This window comes from Petromyzon marinus, chromosome 15 (genome assembly GCF_048934315.1).
Source record: "Petromyzon marinus isolate PM22_M1 ecotype Great Lakes invasive population chromosome 15, UKy_Petmar_22M1.pri1.0, whole genome shotgun sequence".
In the NCBI taxonomy this organism is placed as follows: domain Eukaryota; kingdom Metazoa; phylum Chordata; class Hyperoartia; order Petromyzontiformes; family Petromyzontidae; genus Petromyzon; species Petromyzon marinus.
The window spans coordinates 7,135,010-7,159,207 of record NC_133681.1 but is presented as its reverse complement, the minus strand read 5'-3'; the positions used below and the strand labels follow the sequence as shown (position 1 = coordinate 7,159,207).

The following is a 24,198-nucleotide window of genomic DNA, read 5'->3' as shown; positions in this document are numbered from 1 at the left end:
CGCTGCTGATTTTGGCAGTTATAGTTGAGATTGTTGGCCTCGACTTGCAGGTCCGAATCCACCAACCATTGTTGAGTCAACTTTCCGGCACTCATGACTAGATTGAAGTAGCCTCGAATCACCATTTCAGCTGCTTTACCCTGAAGCATGCTGACGTTGTTCCAAACTCTATACAGTTGTGCACCCTCGTAAGCCTCGCACTGTCAGTTCGGTTGCCATCCGGGCTCGCCGTACGTAAACAGAATTGCATACGTATTGAGGTTGATGAACTGCTGATTGGGATTCTGTGGATTCCTCGGGTAGATGTGAATGTCACGCTCGAACGGCGGCTCGCCATCCTCGTTGACGAAGACCATCGCGACTTCATTTGATGTTGGTGCGTTGTATCGTCGTTGATGCAACTGACTATCACGTATCAGCACCATGCTGACCAACGGAATTTCTTCTCCTGCTTGAAGTGCACGGTAAACTTCTCATGCTTCGAATTTGTGCATCAACTGGTAGCTGTTGGCGAATCTGCTGTGCCGGTGGAAAAAGCAATCAATTTCGTCCAGGATAGGTTGACAACACTGAGCATTCGCGGTATGCTCTTGATGGATCTCCGTTGCTTGCGTGCTGTCAAGCAGGTACAGCTGCACGTATTGCGGTGCTTGATTGTCAAGCAGCTGCAGGTGAGATGTGCGGTGACATGTCTGGCCGTGGACCTTGAAGACATATGAGCCTCGTTTTGGCAAATCCACGATCTTCGCTCCCATCGACGCGAAGGAGACCGTGCTGTTGTAGGATCGTATATGATCGCGGAAGTGAGCATGATTCGGACGAGTTGGATCAGTCAGCAATGCGCGGAAAATCTCAGGATATTCCAGCTCAACTCCGTTGATGCCCTTTGGCTTTAGCAACTGGAATTTACCTTTACGGCAGGACGAAATGAATTTCCGATCAACATGGCGTTCTGAGATGAAGTTCCTCGAGCCGCAGAACTGGCAGATGATGTTCAGTGGACTGAAATTGTGCGCCTCTACTCGAGTGTCATCGAAATTGATGGCTTCTTTGCGGATCGATTGTTCAGGAGTTCCTGCCGTGATCCGAAGTCGATGGGCTGCGGCATCTTCACGCCGCGACTGCGATTGCTCAGTAGTAAGTCGATTGATGTAACATTGTTGAGATTCACAATGTGCTGCACAAATTCTCTCGAGCGACTCCTGACTTTGCTTGGCCAACCATCTTTGCTTTCGTTCGTTTGCCTTTCGATGCTTGTTTGCGATGGGATCTTCGTCCTCGTCCATAATTTGTTACTGGCATTGAAAAAATCTTTAGGGAACATTATGAAGGCAAATAGAGAGAGAAGAGCAGCCGCCTCTCCTTGGCCTCTCCTCGCTCTTCTCTCTCACTTTCTCAAGCATTCATCATAGAAAGATAGATACAGTAGTGCGCTTACCAACGTAATCGAACATCTGTCCTTGCGACTTGTTGATTGTGATAGCGTATGCGGGGAGAATGGGAAATTGTGGTCGTCGCAAAACAAATGGCAAAGTTGTGTCGGTGGGGGCCAAGTCGATTCTGGGAATCGATTCTGGAAATCAACACCGAATCGCCTCGTTCTCTCTCTCTCAAGCATTCATCATGTTCACAAAAATAGATAAAGTTGGGCGTTTATATTATTATTTGAATGTATGTTTATTATCCAGTATCCACTGACTATGCAACAGGGATTTCAAAATGTTTTTTGGCCTAGCAGCAGAAGCAGTCGCTAGTTTGGAGTGCGGTTGTAAAGCGCATGTGCATAGGAGTCGCATGCTACTACAGGCTTAAATATGATATCATTAAATATTATATAAAATAAATCGTAATAAACTAATATTTAATGCATTCTTAGTCAATTGAGAATTCTCCTAAATTAGAAATAGGTAAATATTAATAAATATATATAGTATTAATAAATATTAAATACATCAAATATTCAATATGATCTAATTCAATGTCATTATGACAAAATGTTAACGTATCCACCGACTATGCAACGGGGGTTTCCAAATACTTTTTTGCTGAGGAGCAGGAGAAGTCTCTAGTTTGGAGTGTGGTTGTAAAGTGCATGCGGAGGAGTCGCACACTACTACACGCGTTCTGTCTCTCTGTTAGAAGGCTCGCACGGGGCCTGCGTACGCAATTTAAGCATGGGTCTCTCATGCGCGGTTCTTACTGGGACGAGGTACTTTTTCACTTCATCCAGGGCATGACCCATGCGACTGTAGGCCTCAGACGGTGGAGCAAACACCTCAATCAAGACGTGCAGCTCCTCGCTCAGGTGTGCGTATTTGTTTTCACCACTCTTTCTCATTTCCTCCTCCTGCCAAATAATGAAATCACGGTCAGAGTCGCGAACACGCACTACAGCGCCAGACGCCAATCGACTGCACATTTCGGTTATTATGATTTGGGTCCATGTTACATCACATCACTGTCTGAATATTTAATATATGTTTGCAAAGTCTCGCTTTATAAATGGTTGGTGTTAAAGTAAAGCGGTGGTTATGTTGTAGCTAAACGTGGTTTTTGCCAATGTGCCTGTTTAAAAAAGTCCTTATTCATGCCATTTTGACTTACCAAAGCTTTGTCCCTCATTGATCCTTTTCCCAAAATTGACATTTTGGTTCCGGTTTCTTCCTGCATTCTTTTGAGAGAATTACCTCGTGGCCCCAGCAACTTCCCCACAAAATTGAACTGCAAAGCAAAAGATAAAATATTTCAAATGAGGACACGCACAATCCAATTGTTGCTCCTCGAGATCCAGTTGCAATTGGACGTCATATGAATCCAAATTATCTCAGCATCCACGTTTTTCTTTTTTCATCCGATCTGAAATGGCTCCGTTATGAAGTTAAGCATCGAAAATAAACGGGAAAACAATCAATTAACTGTTGAAATAAATTATGCTCGGTGATTCAAAGTGTCCCTCAGCCTCACCCCACAGAAGTATGTGGATGTGTGAATGCTTTTGAGCCAGTAATATTCGTAGCGAAAGCAAGCCGTGCTCTGGCCATATTCATGAGATTGGAAACCATTAAAGCTCGATTCTGTGCATGATTGCTGGGGAAAGAGGCCATTGTACCGAACAAGGAAGAATCTCTACAGCCGCAATACCACAGGCACGCAGGTGATGAGAATGAATGCAATGCATGGTGGGATTCATATACAAATTACACATTGCATGACAACACAAATCAGGAAATGCACAGTGTTCTCTGTAAAACAAAGTAAAAAACGCGGTACTTCCCATTATCCTAGAACCACAAATTACTTATTTGATGTATAAACATTACCATATATTTCATGGACTCAGAGAACTGTTAACAAGACTTAAGACCCCATATGCAGGGACGTGGCTATTGTAACATTGCTATAGTGATGTCACTGCTCACAAAAAATAGGAAATCATGAAGTCGGGAGTGAATGAGCCACGGTGACAGTATGCATGCACGTATTCAGCATGCAGTCAGTGGCGCCTGGTCTCTATGGGCGCTGGGGCGGCACTCTACCTAACAAAAATGTTTAAACGTGAAACAAATGGCTAATTTAGGTAGTTTTCTTAATGTTTTTGACATTTTTTATTTAGATAAAATCTATTTTAAAATAATTGCAATTTTTGGCCAGGTTTCTCTGCCCCAATGGGATGCATATTCCACCACCATCTCATTGGCCAATTCAAACCAATCCCACAGACTACTGCCACCCTTTTAACAAAATGAGGCAAAAGAAGTGCAAATACATTAAAAACAAGCTTGGCCAGGAACAAGCCTGGCCAGGAACAAGCCTGGTCAATAACAAGCCTGGTCAATAACAAGCCTGGCCAATAACAAGCCTGGTCAGTAACAAGCCTGGCCAATAACAAACCTGACCGATAACAAGCCTGGCCACTAGCATGCCTGGTCAATAACAAAATAGGCCAATAACAAAATAGGCCAATAACAGGCCTGGACAATAACATGCCTGGCCAATAACAAGTCTGGCCAGTAACAAGTCTGGCCAGTAACAAGCCTGGCCGATAACAAGCCAGGCCAGTAACAAGCCAGGCCAGTAACAAGCCTGGCCACTAACATGCCTGACTAATAACAAGCCTGGCCAATAACAAACTTTGCCAATAACAAGCTTGGCCAATAACAACCCTGGCCACGAACAAGCCTACCCAATAACACACCGCCATTCCAAGGACATTTGCATAGAGACAACCCGCCCCTCCCCATCAGACACTATGATGCAGTGTCTTAAACAATCAACGTTGTTGTACCTTTGGATGCTGTTTTGCTGGAATGATGACCCGTTCAGCCAACTTCATATTCTTATTGCTGACCAAGTCCAAGAATTTTCTCTCCTCATCTACAGCATTATCCCTTTTGCACACTTCAGTTTCTGTTAAGCAGAAAAGAGTTGTAAGATGTTAAGCACAACCTAATATAACCACATATGAATGTGTGATTCTTTTTGGTGCGTGCATTTTTAAAAGAGGCCATCGCATAGTATTTTAGCCACGATTTGCAATGAGCTTATTCCTACATCTGGCTTGTTGTGGAGGTGCAGGCAGTCGGCCTCTTTATAAATAAAATGTGACAAGTCAGACAAATCCCCATTCTCCAGCACATTTGCTCCCATATAGAGCGGTGTTGTATTGAAGCGGCAGCATCTGTTACCTTTACAGGACTAATCTGATACCAACACAGAACGTGCCACTTTCACTAAATAGCTCCTTACATGGACGAGCCTGGCTCTAACTCAAGGACACTGACCCCTTGTTGCCTATTTAAAGAGAATATCGCAATTCCAATTTGCGATGCGAGCGCTGACACACGATCCAATTAATGAGGTGCGATGTTTATTTTATAGGGGGTGGGGGGGCCTGTTGCATCAGAATGCAGTATAAACCGCTTTGAAGACGGTCCCCCAATCTCGGAGCTAATATGTAGATGCAATTATAATGCGGGTTACTATTTACGTAATTGAATCGGGTAGCAGGAATTTGAATGTCGAGAAATGTCCACTGTGCTCGACCTGCGTTGTTTTTTTTATGCCCCCCCCACTCGCCTCGCAGAAGTGCAAGGGTCTCGTTTTTGGTCGTCGCACGCTGAGCTCCGCGACTTACCATCGGTGTCTGAAGGTTCCCTGTGTCTACGTTACCGCGCCGCGTGCTAATACCCTCCCGGGATCTCGTGATGAGTCAACAATCCTACCAGCTGCTATTACACATTCACTTCACGTCTTGTTTTTTTTCTATTCTTTGGGTCTTTCGGTAAAGCCACGTCGATAGGTTCAAAGAAAATAACAAAAAACTCCGACTTTTGATTGCAACACAAGCGGTCATCATCAGGAAAAGGGGGTGGGGGAGGAACGTCGTAGTTTTTGGTAATTTTAAAATTTTATTTGAACCTATCTACGTGACTTTACCGAAAAACCCAAATAATATTAATTCCTGCAGTCACGAAAGCTTTAAGTCAAGATTAGCTTTATTTCGTTTGCAACTTTATACTCTTTCCATTGGGTGCCACGGTGGCGAGATGTCAATTACCTCTCCTGTGGGTTAGATTCCGACCCTGACACCTGTATAGGTGGAGTTTGCATGTTCTCCCCGTGGTCGCGTGGATTTTTCACCAGGTCCTCCGTTTTTTCCCTCCATATTTAGAAACATGCGTTTAGAGTATTTGGCTGCTATACACTCCCACATGATAAGCCACTTCGTTGAGCTGTCATTTGTGGCCAGGTCACTTCTGAAAAAGAGCTATATAGTTCAATGGGCCTGACCTGGTCAAATGAAAATAGTAAATAGTTATTTTACTATGAAAGGAAATTATTGAAATAGCACGCTGTGAACACGAGGAGCAACGTCGAAGGAGGAGCGTTGATGTAATGTCAAAGGTGGTCCCCTCATCACATTCACCATTAATGTATTATACTGCACATTCAATAGACTTATCCCCGAACTGAATTAAAACAGGAACTAATGTAGATCGCCATTCACAGCAGGGCACTTAGAAAAGGCTGCTGCTTGTTCGTTATGAGAACAAGTGGCTTCTTCTCACAGCCGCACCTTGCTCTTTACAAACACCGAGCTCTTGTTACCCCCCCCCCGCACTCATTTGAGGTCTGGTCGAGGTACAAGCAAATGTCGCTGCTGTAAACAGAGGTGTGGTGAATTAAAGATGGGCAGCATTTGTAAAAGGAAAATGTAGATATTTATTTAAATGTTTTTTTTTTACCAAAGTTCAATACTGAATGTACCAAAACACCAATATTATATTTTTTTGTAAAACGTCAAATGGAAGCTATGGTTACTTAATACAGTGAGGGAAAAAAAGAATTTGATTCCCTGCTGATTTTGTATGTTTGACCACTGACAAATAAATTATCAGTCTGTAATTTTAATGGTAGGTTTGTTTGAACATTGAGAGACAGAATAACAACAACAAAATCCAGAAAAACGAATGTCAAAAATGTTATAAATTGATTTGCATTTTAATGAGGGAAATAAGTATTTGACCCCCTCTCAATCAGAAAGATTTCTGGCTCCCAGGTGTCTTTTATACAGGTAACAAGCTGAGATTAGGAGCACACTATTAAAGGGAGTGCTCCTAATCTCAGCTTGTTACCTGTGTAGTGCCTTGGGTTCACTCGGACGACAATCGCTTTTCTTCCATCGTCACTTTTATTTCCATCGTTCCGCACACACTATAATTTCTCCTCTCCGCGCTCCGCCAACTCGAACACTCGAATTCCCCTCAGCACCGTCCGCTCATACTCCTTGTCTCCCCACACAGTCTCTTCTCTCCCCACACACACAGTGGTTCTATCTCTATCTCCTCACACACAGTGACTCGTCTATCTCTTCACACGCAGTGACTCTGTCTATCTCTTCACACACAGTGACTTGTCTATATCTTCACACACAGTGACTTATCTATCGCTAACTCTCCCTGTACCTACCTATAACGTAATCTCCACTCTGCTAACGCTAACTCTCGCTAACGCTATTTTTTGTCCTCTGGGTTCGGCTCTCAATCTATTTCCCACTAACACTTGCCGGCTTCCCTCTTCGCATCTCTCTCTACCCGCTGCTGTCTCCACTTCTCGCCAACAACTCCTTTGCCGTCCAAATCACCTAGCGTTTTTATCCCCTTTCCAATCAGCCTTAATTAATTGCCACGTGCCTCGCTGGCATTTTCCCGCCAGCTCCGCACCTGTCTAACGGCCCAGACTCCGTGACCCGCCACTTAACGCTAACAGCCTCTCGACCAATCACAGCCCTCGTCCCTTGACTCCCTTAATTACTTTAGCTTGCTTACGCCACCCGTGACTTCATCACCTGCCCGACCTTACATGACCCACACTGTTTGTATGTACTGTATATGGCCAATTTACCCATGTGTAACTTCTACTCCACTACATCACCCCCCCCCCCCCCCCCCCCGTGATGAAAGAACCTAGCCGTCCCCGGCTACGCTATACTCGAAGTGGAGTAGTGGAGTGAAGCGGATGGAATGATGATAACATATATACAGAACGCACTCGCAACACATAACCATTTTGTACAACCACCCGACACGCACCACACAACGACACTCACACAACACCTTTATACAGAATCCCCAAACCCCCCAAAGTCAACGTAGTGTACTTCTCCTGGAACGGGTTCCCGCTGCCGGCCCATCTCCCCTGCACGGGACACCCTGCGGTAAGGGAGGGCCTCGCTCGTCTCGCCAACGAGGGGCGCTCCTGGGCTCCACCCTGCGCCCATCCCTGTCCCAGCGACACTCTGCTGGTGGGGCTGTCCGTCGTTCCCGGTCGGGACGGACATTGGTCCGGATCTGTGGCCGTTCAGTCGGCGTCCGGTCAGCAACCCTGCCCAAAAGGGGCGATCCTGCAGGCACACGGGGGGTAGATCTCTGGGACACGCGCACTTGTGACCTCCCCACAGGTTCATCGGACGCATCCAATACAGGCCACTCTCGGATGGGGGATGACGCTTTACTTTAACACCAACCACAAATTTCTTCAGGCACGACGGGTGAACAAACCATGTCCGACGACCGAATTTTATTCTCACACTCTGATCCCGTAAAACCTCCACAATATCAACGGGCCCCTGCCAGGGGCGGTGAAACTTTGGGGATTATCCCATCGGCACCATGGGACAGTGCAACCAGGCTTTATCTCCAACACTCCACGGCTCCCGTGGCTGCTGCCTGCCGTACAATCTTCTGGTTCCCGTCCATACATTAGAAAAAATGGCGAGTACCCTGTTGAGGCATGCGGGGCCAATCTATACGCGACCAGTGTCACTGCAACATGTAGGTCCCAATCATCTTGAGCGGTGTTTACTTGGTGACAAAGCATGGACGTCAGCATCCTATGCAGCCGCTCGACCATCCCGTCAGTCTGTGGGTGGTACGGGGACGTCCGGATCTTTTTGGTCGCCAGCGAGTCACACACGTCTTTAATCAATTTCGATGAAAAATTTCTGCCTTGGTCAGTAAGCAATTGTTCCGGGGCCCCCTTATCTAAGACGTACCCTTTCAATTAAGCCTCAGCGATCGACGTCGCTGACTGGTCTACTAGCGGCCAGGCCATCGGCCAACGAGTTAAGTATTCCACCCCGACGAGCAAATATTTGTGCCCTCGGGGGGTGACGGGGAACGCACCCAAAATATCTAGTGCCACAATTTCCTTCACTCTCGAAACTTGAATCGATTGCAATGGGACACGATATGGCCGTGCCGGCGCTTTCCTCCGCACACATTCCTGGCACGCTTTTACATGCTGTTTCACATCATTACACATTCACGGCCAGTAAAATTCATTCCCCACTGTCAACGCGGTCTTCTTCTCCCCCAAATGCATCAATTTCTCATGTATCTCGTTAATGAGTTTCCCCCGAAACACCCTCGGGACAGCAATACAAAATTTTTATGCTTCCACATACCAGCGAACAAGCAACCCCTCCGTCAACATCAAAAATGGGCGATCCTCCGATCCCCTTGAACGAGAGGCACGCAGCCTCATCCTGGTCAGCGAAGAAATCTTCTACCTGCAGTTGCTTCCACTGTTTCAATGACAACCCCAACAATCCAATTTCTGCTCCAGGGATTATCCCTGGCACTCCCAAACCCGCTGCAGCGACCGTTTGCGGAACCTCCTGCAGCGGCGGGCCGCAACGCAGCGAGCCCTCTGCGCACCGACACGTCTCAGCCGGTCGCGGAAACCTCGACAAAACATCTGCGTTTACATGGCGTGTTCCTTTCCTATGTTGGATCGTGAAAGAGTACTCCTGGAGGGTCTCAAGCCAGCGAGCCATCTGCCCTGACGGCTGATCCACACGCAGCGAGTACTGTAGTGCCGCGTGATCAGTGCGGATCAAAAATTCCCTGCCGTACAGATATGGTCGGTACTGCCGAACAAAATGGACAATCGCCAACAATTATCTACGCGTCACACAGTATTTTTGCTCCGCCAGCGATAACACCCAGCTGCCATATGCCACCACTCTCTCGACGCCCTCAACCATCTGTGACAAAACCGCGACTATGCCCGTATCACTGGCATCCGTTTCAAGTATAAATCGCTTCGTAAAATCCGGGTATCCCAACGGCGGTGCGTCCGCCAGTGCGGCCCGCAACGCTTCGAACGATTTTTGTTCTGCAATCCCCCATTGAAACTTCACACCTTTCCCGGTCAGCGTATGCAATGGTCGAGCAATCGTGGCAAAATCTTTAATGAACCGCCGATAATACGACGCAAAGCCCACAAAGCTACGCACTTCCCCTGCTGTTCTCGGCACTGGCCATGTTCGCACACAACTCGTCTTTTCCGGATCAGTGGCCACTCGTGACGCGCTAACAACGTGCCCCAAATACTTCACCGATGTTCTTAACAATTGGCACTTCTGTGGTTTAAATTTCAATCCGGCGCGCAGCACTCTGCCAAAAACGGCGCGCAGTCGTTGCAAATGTTCATCGAAATTCCTGCTGAAAACAATCACATCATCTAGATATATCAAGCATGACTCCCACTGCAGGCCCAACAACACGAGTTCCATTAATCGCTGGAAGGTCGCCGGCGCGGAGTGGAGTCCCATCGGGAGCACGTTAAATTGATACAATCCTTGTGGTGTCCGAAATGCCGTTTTAGGTCTTGACTCCTCATCCAGGGGAAATTGCCAAAAGCCCGACAACAGATCGAGGGTCGAAACGATTCTGGCGCCGGACAGGGCGTCCAGTGAATCATCAATTCGTGGAACCGGGTACGCTTCCGCCACCGAAACTTTATTCAATTTCCGATAGTCAACACAAAATCGCATGGTTCCATCACGTTTTTTAACGAGGACAATAGGGGCTTCCCACGGGCTGGACGATGGGGCAATAATATCTTGCTCTAGCATTTCATCAACAGATCGTCGAATACATTCTTTCTCAAGAGGACCTACACGATGCGAATTTAACCTGATCGGGGGTGCGTTTCCTGTGTCAATACGATGCCACAACAACGTCGTTCGACCCACGTCGTATTTCACTGAACTGAACACATCTTTAAATTCCACTAGCAACGCATGCAAACTCGACCGTTGTACAGGCGATAACTCTGGGTTTTGTTTGTAAAGATCCCTTAACCATTCCGGATCGTCTGCCTCCCTTGACAACATTTCATCCTGTCCCATAGCAAAACATGTTTTCGTTTCTGGACCCGGCGCACCCATCGCGTGCGCCAACGTAGTGCCCTCTTGAATAACAACCTCTTCGTGCCCCGCGTTTACAATTTGAATGAAAGGGTCGCAATATGTTGGTATTATGGTAAAAGCCCCTACCACGGTGGGCATTCTCGATACAGCATTTGAGGGTGTTAACAGCACTCCCTCCTGCAGCTCATCCCAAGGCAATTCCTTCTTTAACCATAGCGGCACCAATATTTGCGATGCAGGTGGGACGCGCACGGTGCGGCTCACCACGGCCTGCACCACAGCGTTCGCCACCGCAAATTTTGAAGGCGTCCCCAAAAATTTCATACATCTCCCCGACGGTAATTCCAAACAACCTTTTTCCACTGAAATCTTAATCGGCATCTTTCACAAAAAATCCGTGCCCAACAAACACGGTACCGCCAAGGCCGTTGAAACCAAAACACTTCCCGTCACAATCACCTCCCCAATATGAATTGTCGCAACCACGCAGCCCATAATGCCCAAACTACCCCCGTTTGCCGCTACGCATGGCCCTTCCACCGGCCCCAGCGATCCAGGCGACGTCGGCAGCGACCAAAAAGTTTGCAACGAAATGATAGTCGCCGACGCCCTGGTATCTACAATAACCCGTACTATAACACCTTGAATGCATGCCATCTCATCCGACGATCCTGGCGCGGTCCCCAACACACAATGTACCAACGCGCCCCACGTATCCCGGCCATGCGTACTATCCGAACCCGATGAATACGGGTGAGATGACGCGGATGAGTGATGTGGATACGGCGGCCCTGTATTGAATGCATCTCGACTCACCCGGGATCCTTGGTCTTGGGGGAACCGCCCGCTGTAGTTGTTCGGCGCCCTTGGAGGACCACCTCTCCGTCTCCAGCAGTCGCGGGCGAGATGACCCCTCCGCCCGCACTCGTAGCATGTCCGATGCACGCCGTCTCCATCTACCCTGGGACGACGCCGTCATTCTCCGGTCGACACCCCGGCCGCTGCTGCCATCGGCGGCGTCTCGTTCACCACCCCCGCCACCGTGCTCCCGGCCCCGGCAGGGGTCATCAGCGACGGCTGCACCACCGCCGCCGCTGGTTCGTCTCATATGTCAAGGTTGACTTGTATGTTCCTGGCGATCAGCAACGACGACACGTCGTCGTCATCATCCTTGTCCGGGAGTGACAAGATGACTTTCAGCTCCTTCGCCAGCTGTAGCATCTTCTCCTGCAGCAGGGAGTCCCAGCCCTCCTCGTCCATCGCCGGGTACGCAACCTGGGCGAGGGCCAGCAAGGCGCTGCGGAATGCCAGGGGGGACTCCGTGGCCTCCCGTTTCCTCTGTTGAAATCGACGTTTGGCGACCGACCGCGGCTCGTAGACTTTCCTCATTGCCAAAATAGCACCGTCCAATGTTTTTCTGACAGCGGCAGGGAGTCCGTTAAAAGTTGCTAAGGAGTCATCATCCAATGCCGTTGGCAGTGCTCGTAACGCGGCACTCTCCGTCGAATTCAGGGACTCGTAAGCCGCACGGAATCTTCGTATGAACGCCGTCCAATCTCCCACTTTGGCCTCAAATCGTTGTACGTGTAGCCGTCGTGGCGGTCCTGCCGACCGGTCGTCTTCGTCGTCAGAGTCCTCCTCCCGCTCCGGCTGAGCAGCAACCTCCGGCGGTAGACCCGGTACGGGTTGTTGAATGCGGTTCTCCGTCAAAAAGTTCTGGAACTCCTCCGACAACTTCTCCATCCTGGCCTCCCACTGGGTCATGAGGACTCGCCAATCCTCTGGCGATCCCGGGCCTTCAACACCACCCGAACCGCTGTCCCGGTCAGGAGTACTGCCGGTCATCTGGCCGGGCTGTACATCGTCGTTGTTGCTGTCGCCGCCTGAGTCCACTAGCACATTTGTTTCCTTTGCCGCTTTTTTTGACATCGTAGCGTGTTACGTACTTTTTCTGACACCAAATGTGGTGCCTTGGATTCACTCGGACGACAATCGCCTTTCTTCCACCGTCACTTTTATTTCCATCGTTCCGCACACACACACACATTATATATAATTTCACACACACACTATATAATTTCACACACACTATATATAATTTCTCCTCTCCGCGCTCCGCCAACTCGAACACTCGAATTCCCCTCAGCACCGTCCGCTCATACTCCTTGTCTCCCCACACAGTCTCTTCTCTCCCCACACACACAGTGGTTCTATCTCTATCTCCTCACACACAGTGACTCGTCTATCTCTTCACACGCAGTGACTCTGTCTATCTCTTCACACACAGTGACCTGTCTATCTCCTCACACACAGTGACTTGTCTATCTCTTCACACACAGTGACTTGTCTATCTCTTCACACACAGTGACTTATCTATCGCTAACTCTCCCTGTACCTACCTATACCGTAATCTCCACTCTGCTAACGCTAACTCTCGCTATTTATTGTCCTCTGGGTTCGGCTCTCAACCTATTTCCCACTAACACTTGACGGCTTCCCTCTTCGCATCTCTCTCTACCCGCTGCTGTCTCCACTTCTCGCCAACAACTCCTTCGCCGTCCAATCACCTAGCGTTTTTATCCCCTTTCCAATCAGCCTTAATTAATTGCCACGTGCCTCGCTGGCATTTTCCCGCCAGCTCCACACCTGTCCAACGGCCCAGACTCCGTGACGCCGCCACTTAACGCTAACAGCCTCTCGACCAATCACAGCCCTCGTCCCTTGACTCCCTTAATTACTTTGGCTAGGTTATGCCACCCGTGACTTCATCACCTGCCCGACCTTACATGACCGACACTGTTTGTATGTACTGTATATGGCCAATTTACCCATGTGTATCTTCTACTCCACTACATCTGTATAAAAGGCACCTGTACACAGAAGCAATCAATCAGATTCCAAACTCTCCACCATGGCCAAGACCAAAGAGCTCTCCAAGGATGTCAGGGACAAGATTGTAGACCTACACAAGGCTAGAATGGGCTACAAGGCCATTGCCAAGCAGCTTGGTGAGAAGGTGACAACAGTTGGTGCGATTATTCGCAAATGGAAGAAACACAAAAGAACTGTCAATCTCCCTCGGCCTGGGGCTCCATGCAAGATCTCACCTCGTGGAGTTGCAATGATCATGAGAACGGTGAGGAATCAGCCCAGAACTACACGGAAGGATCTTGACAATGATCTCAAGGCAGCTGGGACCATAGTCACCAAGAAAACAATTGGTAACACACTACGCCGTGAAGGACTGAAATCCTGCAGCGCCCGCAAGGTCCCCCTCCTCAAGAAAGCACATATACATGCCCGTCTGAAGTTTGCCAATGCACATCTGAATAATTCAGAGGACAACTGGGTGAAAGTGTTGTGGTCAGATGAGACCAAAATGGAGCTCTTTGGCATCAACTCAACTCGCCGTCTTCTTTGGTTCTTTCGGTAAAGTCACGTAGAATGAGAATAAAATAATAAATTGATAAAATAAAATAACACAATAATATTCTCACGACGTTTCGGCCACAACACAAGCGGCCTTCATCAGGTGAAGGGAGCGAGACTGTCTGGTAGGACAGCGCTGGAGTGAGAGAGCCACGTTCAGATCACGGCTTTTAAGCTGTGTGAGAGGAACAAAGAGCCTTGACGAAGGAATTAGCATAAAATTTAGCATTGAAATGGCTGAATGATTAGCTTGTGACTGGTCACAGAAATAGCTATGTTAAAAGTTAAAGCATACACATCCGCAGAGGCACCCATTGCTATGTTAAAAGTTAAAGCATACACATCCGCAGAGGCACCCATTGTTAAAAGGGTTCCTCTGCGGATGTGTATGCTTTAACTTTTAACATAGCTATTTCTGTGACCAGTCACAAGCTAATCATTCAGCCATTTCAATGCTAAATTTTATGCTAATTCCTTCGTCAAGGCTCTTTGTTCCTCTCACACAGCTTAAAAGCCGTGATCTGAACGTGGCTCTCTCACTCCAGCGCTGTCCTACCAGACAGTCTCGCTCCCTTCACCTGATGAAGGCCGCTTGTGTTGTGGCCGAAACGTCGTGAGAATATTATTGTGTTATTTTATTTTATCAATTTATTATTTTATTCTCATTCTACGTGACTTTACCGAAAGAACCAAAGAAGATTAATCATTGCAGTCACGAAAGCTTTAAATCGAAATTCAACTCGCCGTGTTTGGAGGAGGAATGCTGCTTATGACCCCAAGAACACCATCCCCACCATCAAACATGGAGGTGGAAACATTATGCTTTGGGGGTGTTTTTCTGCTAAGGGGACAGGACAACTTCACCGCATCAAAGGGACAATGGACGGGGCCATGTACCGTTAAATCTTGGGTGAAAAGCTCCTTCCCTCAGCCAGGGCATTGAAAATGGGTCGTGGATGGGTATTCCAGCATGACAATGACCCAAAACACACGGCTAAGGCAACAAAGGAGTGGCTCAAGAAGAAGTACATTAACGTCCTGGAGTGGCCTAGCCAGTCTCCAGACCTTAATCCCATAGAAAATCTGTGGAGGGAGCTGAAGGTTCGAGTTGCCAAACGTCAGCCTCGAAACCTTAATGACTTGGAGAAGATCTGCAAAGAGGAGTGGGACAAAATCCCTCCTGAGATGTGTGCAAACCTGGTGGCCAACTACAAGAAACGTCTGACCTCTGTGATTGCCAACAAGGGTTTTGCCACCAAGTACTAAGTCATGTTTTGCAGAGGGGTCAAATACTTATTTCCCTCATTAAAATGCAAATCAATTTACAACATTTTTGACACACGTTTTTCCGGATTTTTTTGTTGTTATTCTGTCTCTCACTGTTCAAATAAACCTACCATTAAAATTATAGACTGATAATTTCTTTGTCAGTGGGCAAACGTACAAAATCAGCAGGGGATCAAATTCTTTTTTCCCTCACTGTACATGCAAAAGATGCAAATGATTTCAAAGGATTAACATCTCCCACGTTTAATTTGCACACTTTGTTTTTGAAATAAAAAGCGGCTGGCAAAATGTTTGTAAGCAAGTAAATAAGCATGATTTGTTTCCTTGGCCCCGTTTATGGATAGGTCACCAAGCAGCCAGGAAATGTTCCCTTGAGATTGTTTTCACGAAACACAAGCGTTGAGCCTCGCCAGTTGAATATTAATACAAATCATTAATGTTGCAGATAGCACGATAGAAAACATTATATATGTGTGTACGTTGCCTGTAATACATGCCATCCTTGAAAAAATAGTCATAAACATACACGTTGCAGCGATATAACATAGTTACAATATTGTACAAAATACTATCCACAATAATCTAATTGGTTTTTTTTTGTAAAATATTTTTAATCGGTTTGTTTTATTTCCTGACCCCTTCAAAAAAAATAAAATAATCACAACAAAGATTAATAAAATAACACTACATATTAGATTAGTGCTCTATGTCATTATTTCCAGATACATTGACGGCAGAGTGGTTACATCATGTCGTAATTTTATGACAGCATTTGCCAAATTTCAATGATTAAATCATCAAGCTGAACTGCAATTTGAAGATGTTTTTCAACAATATTTCATCATACTAGAAATACATCCACGAACACCAAACAAGATGTAGTTAAGGGAAACTGACATCACGGTAATGGTCATATCGTGAAACGTCGTAGAGCATGGTGTGAGAAGTGATTCTGTGCCCACCCGAGCTAACGGTGCAGCTGAACAGCGCTTTCACCATTTCTATTGCACTAGTATGTATCCTAACCTTATTTTCTTTTATTTTCACAGTCCTTTGTCAATCGACTGCTGGATAAATACCTAACCTCACACCGGGTTGATCGTGTGGGTTATTTGACCATACTTCACCGCACCGGTCAATGCAGGGAGAGGGCTCAGGACCGGTTCAGTTATCCCTTGCCACAGAAGTTATCTATTACCCTGGAATCGAACTCGGCCGTCTTGTACATCGCACGGTGGTACGCCAACCACTGCACCTTCACTCCACTCCCTCGTGTATGATATTCGAGAAGTGACCAACCCCATACACCGAGTGACATTTACTTAACGGTGAAACTAAGTGGTCTTGCCTTTAAATACAAACCCAATGTAACCACGTGGCTTGAACTTTGTTGATGCCGTAAAGGCAGAGGGTGATGTGAATGTAAAGCGACCAGACTTGCAGGTCTGCAAGACTGACGTTTTTTGTGACTGGAAGCAGTGCATTGAAGGGAAACACAGCAGCGCCACCTAGCGAGATGCGACGGTTACATGAAAGAAATCATCTGACAAATGCTCCCTTGCCATCCACATATGTCGTCGTCCCTCTGCATAAAAACTAAAATACACTTATTTTTTACACATCTCATCAGCCACACCGCCTTCTGGGAGCACATAATTTCAGCAGCACTGTATCAACACAAGAAAAACTAGACATTCGGTCTCTCATCGGCAGTACTCTGTGAAATTCCCTGTGATTAATAATACAGGACGATGCATTTATAGATACCCCGTTGAAATATTGCGGCGAAAATTCAATGAAAATAAGATTTTACTTTAAAAGTTTCTACACGTCTGATACCAATCTCAATACAATTACTATATATTTTAGTTCTCTCCTCTGTAAGACAAGGAGCCATCACTCTCGCAATGTTCCATAATATGTCAAGATATAATACACATCAGAAATTATGTTATTTCTAAATTAATCACCCTACATATATTTTGTAAAAATGTGCACAATGTACTTATATTACTGTTCTTTTCAAATACAATAAGGGTCATAACTATGAATTGTAAAGTTAGTGTAATTGTATTTAATACAAATCCTTTTTGTATTAACCGCATATTAAATGTACCACTGTGTGCCTTAAATACTAAAAATGCCCAATCACTGCCAATAAATAAATGTAATGGTGCATTCGAGATAAAACACATCTTCAATGTGCTATGATTGAATATTCACTATAAACAACCTGAAAATTAAATCATTACCCATTCAGCGGGTGGTAATGTTAAATTGCAATCTCAATAAATACCAGCATGAATAAATAACCCAATTCATTTCCAGCAATTGCTCTTCATACCCAAGCAACTGCAGGGCATCTCTCCTAAGTTGAGGTGAGCAGAAGTAGAGGGCTAGGATAGTATTTAAATCCCACATCCCGAGGGGGCTAAGTTTTATCTGCAGCCTCTGCCAAACAATTATATCCAGTTACCCTTTTTTAGCATTCCTTTGGAAACACCACAGCACAAGTAACCCTCCTCCTCCAGGGAAGGGCACATTGCCCTCACGACAATGAAATTTCACATGTGACAGCTTATCTGAAAAACAAAACCATTTCAATGGGAAAAAAACGTCATATTTGTGTACGTAGGAATATGAATCACCAACACGATTTTAGCTCTTAAAATATTGACTTCCCCCGTTGCACAATTTTGTAATTGCCATCAAGCTAATCACCTCAAGTTATTTACTCATGCTCCCACTATTAATTAGCCATGCATATGTTTCGTTTTAAAGGAATATGTTAATATTAAATAGGTTGCATGAATTATGTACTCACTGCATATAATTCTTAGTTGTTTAATATTGGAATCCCAACATATTACATATTGAAAGGGCCTTATTTCAAATTAGCTTACTGTATCACAATAACAAATCAAAATTGTGCTCACTAACACATTTTTCATGGCCTGTATGGAGGTAATGCATATTTCTAGTTAAATCTTAAAGGTTGGCAAACATATTCTTGGTTCCTTCGGTAAAGTCACGTAGAAGGGAAACAATAAAATATTTTTTTAAAAACATGACAAACATGTTTTTTTGTAAAGAAAATGAATTATAAATTCAAAATATTAAACTTAAAGCGTGAAATAATTGCCGTGTTTGTTTTTTACTGTGTATAAAAAATATAACAATAGGTCTGGAAAGTTAAGGAGTTATTCATGATCCAGAATACGTGTTCCCTCTTTTTTTATCCAGTCTTTAATTGAAAATAAACACTGATGTGACTACAGTGGAACGTTTCTAATCAGTGTATATCACTTGCTGTGACCCAAGAGTATGTACATATGGGCACTGACAGAGAAGATTGAATTAAAACCTGAAAAGTGTACGAACGTCTCGGTGAGTTGCATACGAGGAATGATACCGAGAAAGGAACACTCAGATTAGTGAACAACATAAGCAAGTTAGAAAAGATGTTATTGGAGGTTGACAACTAAATGGGCTTGGGCAGGACACGTCACTCGTAGGGATGATGGCCAGTGGTCAAGAATTACGACGTAGTGGAAGGGAGAGAGCATAGCCTAAGAGGATCACGTCTACAGAGATGGAGTAGTGAGATTAGCTCGCTCTGGATGGATTCTTACATCACATGACTGCGGCTTCAGCGAAGACGAAATGTTCATATCGATCTTGAAGACTACGAGAGATGGCAACGACTTGTGAATGCCTTCATCCAGCAGTGCATAGATCATGGATGATGATGATGATGAAATAAATATCACAACGTATCTGAACAAGGTTAGCTTTTGAATTATGAGCTCCAATTGAGAAAAAAAACATTGATAACAAAACTACATATTAAAATTGTCTACGAATGCCGATCACATGTTTATAACTCTGTTGTGAAAGTGGGCCATTGTGATCTGGAACTATTTTGTGAAATTCAAATGAATTGCAGTGTTTGACTAAATCGCGCCTCTGTGGGCTGGGTGTGCCTCATCGGAGGATTGTGGTGGTCTCAACGGATCAATGCAGCATAAATATGGGAATGTGCTTGAAGTGAATTAAAAAATAAAATTGCGTGAGCTTAATGAAATAAAAATCCTACAGAAAACTGCATTTCAGTACAAAACTGAATTAAGTTGTAATACAACAAACGATTAATAGGCAATTATGAACACAGGAATGGAGGCGGTATGGGAATTAATGGAGTGGAACCCGTGTCCATATTCGGTGTTATACTTGACCAAGTTGGGATGCTTTTTAAGAGCGTGCAATTATTTCAGTTGCCATGAATTACACCGCGAGTCACAATCAGTTGTATACCACCAGCCTGCTCACGGTGTTTACTCAGCAAATGCAAGTGGGGGCGTGAGTCCTGAAATACACATATTTCCGGAGTGAGAAAATACACTAATAAGCAAAAAATACACCATGTCCCTCCGCATTTAAGTTTTTTTGTACATGCCATCATCAGCCGCACGGTGTATGACTGATGGGGGCGTGTGGCTGGTGGGATGCAATCTTTACGTGGAGGGTCAGATATGGGAAGGCGAATGGCTGCTTTATCTGTGTTGGTATGTGATCTACGTGCTTAACAACGCCAATGAGTATTGTGTTTTTTTTTCTCGGCGTATGTCCGCTTCATCTTTATCGGTACATATCAAACCGAACACTCAATCACAACGCATTATGCGCAGTAGGTTTTCACGAGCGGGATTGATGCAGTTGCTGTCCTTAAAACCCATTCATTACCTTCATTGTCCAGCATTCCATTTACATACATTTGCTGCATTACGGCCCTCCCAGACGCCACAGCAGCAGTGCACGTGCGCGCCCTCCAATACAACAAGCCTTCATTACGAGCGTATGAGATGGTAATGCAAATTCCATTTGCTGATCCTATAAATGCGTGACCTTTTTGCACCGCTACTATGCCCACAGGCAAAAAATAAGACAGTGAGTGCGGTCACTACGAGCCAAGAAAATGAGCAACTACATTCTCACTCGGTGCTTTTTCTTGTAATAATTACGCAGCCCAGAGGCACCACCGTTAGTTAGTGCACTGCACACACACAAAGGTTATGAGTTCGATTCTCGGTCGGGGTTCCCACTCAGTCCTTTTATACCCAGAGTTTATCCAGAGTTACCAGTCAAACCAACATTGGTCGTCCTACAAAGAGTTTGGGCCCAGCCATGTAAATGTGACATTTCTTACCATTGGCTCAGTTATGATGACTTCACTGTATTAACTCAAAACGAGTATACCAAAAGTCCGATTAGCAGGGTTGGCTATGTAAGGTGCGAAATAAGTTCAACATACATGCATACACAACTGCGATAATAAATTGTTTTATCTTTGCAAAGTAGACTTTTGGAAATTCCAAACTTCTATAAATTTGCAGCAGTCATGCTCGGGAACTAACGCATGATGTGTTATCACCAGTGTAGCACGAAGATAACGGCAACAGGGAAATCGTGTATCAGCAACATCGTAATGTAAGCTGTGCTACATCGTAACGCAGATGCCGTGCGCAACTGGCACGCGCCTTCTTAAACAGGGCCTCGGTTTGGAAAGCACGGTTCACTGGCTCACTTTAGCATACGGTGTACCTGTGCGTCAGGAGGTCAACTAATACATTGAACATTTTTTTTATTTCACCAGATCAGGCCCACTGAGCGATATAGCTTTTCTTCAGAAACGACCTTGCCGTCACAAATTATAGCTCAATGCGGGGTCGCCAAATACTCGAAACACGCGTCTCTAAATGTGGAGGGCTCCACAGGCTATAGTTGCTGCGAACAGATGATCGCTTACTCTTTGGTTCTTTCGGTAAAGTCACGTAGGTATAAAATAAAATAAATTATATCACGACGTTTCGGGCGCAACACAAGCGTCCGTCATCAGGTGGGACAACCACAGCAATAAACAATTGCTGAAGTGGGAAAAAGGGCTGCTGCAACAAGAGGCTAAATAGGCATAAGCCAGCCTACAATATATGCATTGTAATAAAACTAAGTTCACAACGCCCGGCCGTCTCATTTGTCGTTTAAATCATACAATACTCTGTAGTTCGTATATCTTATTCTTATTGCGCTGCGGGGTGTAATTATTTAAACTGCATATTATCGTCTTCATTATGCAGAAAGAAAAAAAAACAAAAGTTTAAATTACAAAACCAATCGGAATATATTGCAACATTATTCCGTGACTGGGATAAAACCGGATGATGACTCTATTGCTCAGTTTGCAGGACAGCAGTTTTCTGATCTAAGAGTTCGGCATCCCCCGCCTTGAATACACTCGGCCCATCATTCCGCAGGCTAGCCCTAGCCAAGCAGCGCATTATCGCAACATGTCACTTAATGCATGGGACATCAGCAGTGGTGTGTGTGTGTGCACTATGGACTTACTTGCCATGCTACAGAAACGTGACTTTGGCAGCACAGATGGAAATTGGCACAATATGAGCACTCGGACGCTGGCATGATCGATACCGCTTATGTTATTACACTATGGAGCATATTCATAAATCATTACGCAGCAATAAACGGAATGGGAGGCAACAGAGTGGCAAATACTTGGAATGGCGCGACTACTGTGATAAGTAGAGGCAGTAAAATAGCGCTCAGCACTAGGCACGCAAATGTGACCCCCCATGCCACAGAGTGAGACAGGGGTGAGTGGGTGAGTGGTGTGCGCCGTCTTGTACCTGCTGCTCCTGCGGTCACAGTACTACCGCTGCGTTCCAGCTGCAGCTCCGCCAGAGGAGCGCCCTGTACCAGGAGGGCACTGCTGCTGATGATCTCCATGGCAAGCGGGGATGGGCAGGGAAGGCGCTCTGTAGATGCGGGATGTGGGGGGTGGGATAGCGGACGGACAGACTGAGTCGCCTCGCTGAGTGTCGGTAGCGTGGTCTTGCATCCGCTCTGCCTCGCGTGCGTGGGTCCGGCTGTCCTAAAGAGTGTCCTATAGTGTGCTGCGCGATAGAGTATGCTGTCCTATAGAGTGTGCTGTCATATAGAGTGTGCTGTCCTATAGAGTGTGCTGTCCTATAGAGTGTGCTGTCCTATAGAGTGTCCTATAGTGTGCTGTCCTATAGAGTGTGCTGTCCTATGGAGTGTGCTGTCCTATAGAGTGTGCTGTCCTATAGAGTGTGCTGTCCTATAGAGTGTGCTGTCCTATATAGTGTGCTGTCCTATAGAGTGTGCTGTCCTATAGAGTGTGCTGTCCTATAGAGTGTGCTGTCCTATAGAGTGTGCTGTCCTATATAGTGTGCTGCGCTATAGAGTGTGCTGTCCGATAGTGTGCTTTGCTGTAGAACCTTTCGCCACTCGGTTGAGCGTAGTCTCCACGAGCCTGCTGTGCCTTGCGCGTGTAACGTAGCGATGATGCTGCTGCTGCGTCCGTGTGATGTCGTCCACAGCTGCTGCTGCTGCCCTCCTATGCGCGATGTTCCGCGGAGGCTCGAGATTGCTCCTCCCTGCGCGTTATTTAAACGGGTGTGTGGTCCCTACGCCTCTTGTGCTCGGCGGGGCTTGCCTACCTATCTCCCCTCTGTCCGTGTCTCTCTCTCTGTATTTGCCCCGTTTGGGCCGTGCCCGACTGCCGCTGCTACTGCCGCTCTGGTCCCAGGCAGTGCCGCGCGTTTCGTTATAAACGCCGCGAGGAGCTACCGCTCAGTACGCACGCGCCGTGCCCCCACCGACTCCCCCGATCCGCCCCACACACAGAGACGCACGCGCGCACACAGAGACACACACAGACACTCACACGCATAGACACACAGGAACACAAAGACCCCCCCGTATAGCCTTAACAGACTGTTGGGGCAAGTGCTGTTAGCGAGCACCTATAAAGGCCGGCACGGCACACGAGGGGGTGGGTGGCCAGCACCACGCCCGACCGCCTTTGTCTCCCCAGTGGCGATGGTTACTACACACCGCGCCAGGTACTCATTTGAGGCTGAGTCGACCTCGGGGGAGGCCCAGGACCGGTTCAGATAATCGTCACCGGTGTTGGCCGTGAGCGGGGATCGAACTCGGGGAGGCCGGGTTCGGAGCGCAGCGCGCTGACCGCTACAATACACACACAGACACTCACACAGACAGACACACACGAACACACAGAGACGCACACACACACACTCACACACAGAGACACACATACACACTCACAGACACTCACACAACCACTCACACAAACACAGAGACGCGCACACACACACTCTCACACATAAATACACATAAACACAGACAGAGACACACACACACGAACACACAGAGACGCGCACACACACACAGAGACACACACTCACACACAGAGACACACATACACACTCACAGACACTCACACAACCACTCACACAAACACAGAGACGCGCACACACACACTCTCACACATAAATACACATAAACACAGACAGAGACACACACACGAACACACAGAGACGCGCACACACACACACAGAGACACACACTCACACAGAGACACACATACACACTCACAGACACTCACACAACCACTCACACAAACACAGAGACGCGCACACACTCACACATATATACACAAACACACACAGACACTCACACAAAGAAAACAAAGACAAATATCCCCCGTGTAGCCTTACCAGACTGCAGGGGCAAGTGATGTTAGCGAGCACCTATGAAGGCCGGAGCGGTACACGAGGGGGTGGGTGTCCAGCACCACTCCCGACCGCCTTTGTCTCCCCAGTGGCAAAGTTTTTTACAGACCACGCTAGGTACTCATTTGAGGC

The 24,198-nt window shown here is 46.4% G+C and overlaps 1 protein-coding gene across 2 annotated transcripts in view; it reads right to left on the bottom strand.

The window, feature by feature from the left end:
- The window catches only part of LOC116942632 (KH domain-containing, RNA-binding, signal transduction-associated protein 2-like), a 37,627-nt gene extending 14,517 nt beyond the window's left edge, over nt 1–23,110 (bottom strand). The window contains exons 1-5 of one of the 2 annotated variants that reach the window (XM_032954771.2): nt 22,747–23,110; nt 22,135–22,263; nt 4,286–4,407; nt 2,605–2,721; nt 2,201–2,347 (exon numbers count right to left, since the gene is read on the bottom strand). In XM_032954771.2, coding sequence (XP_032810662.1) covers nt 2,201–2,347; nt 2,605–2,721; nt 4,286–4,407; nt 22,135–22,234 — 486 coding nt within the window. In that variant the 5' untranslated portion in view covers nt 22,235–22,263; nt 22,747–23,110. The remainder of the gene's footprint in view (nt 1–2,200; nt 2,348–2,604; nt 2,722–4,285; nt 4,408–22,134; nt 22,264–22,746) is intronic. The other variant, XM_032954770.2, reaches the window with a different exon arrangement.
- Nucleotides 23,111–24,198: the final 1,088 nt, after the last annotated feature.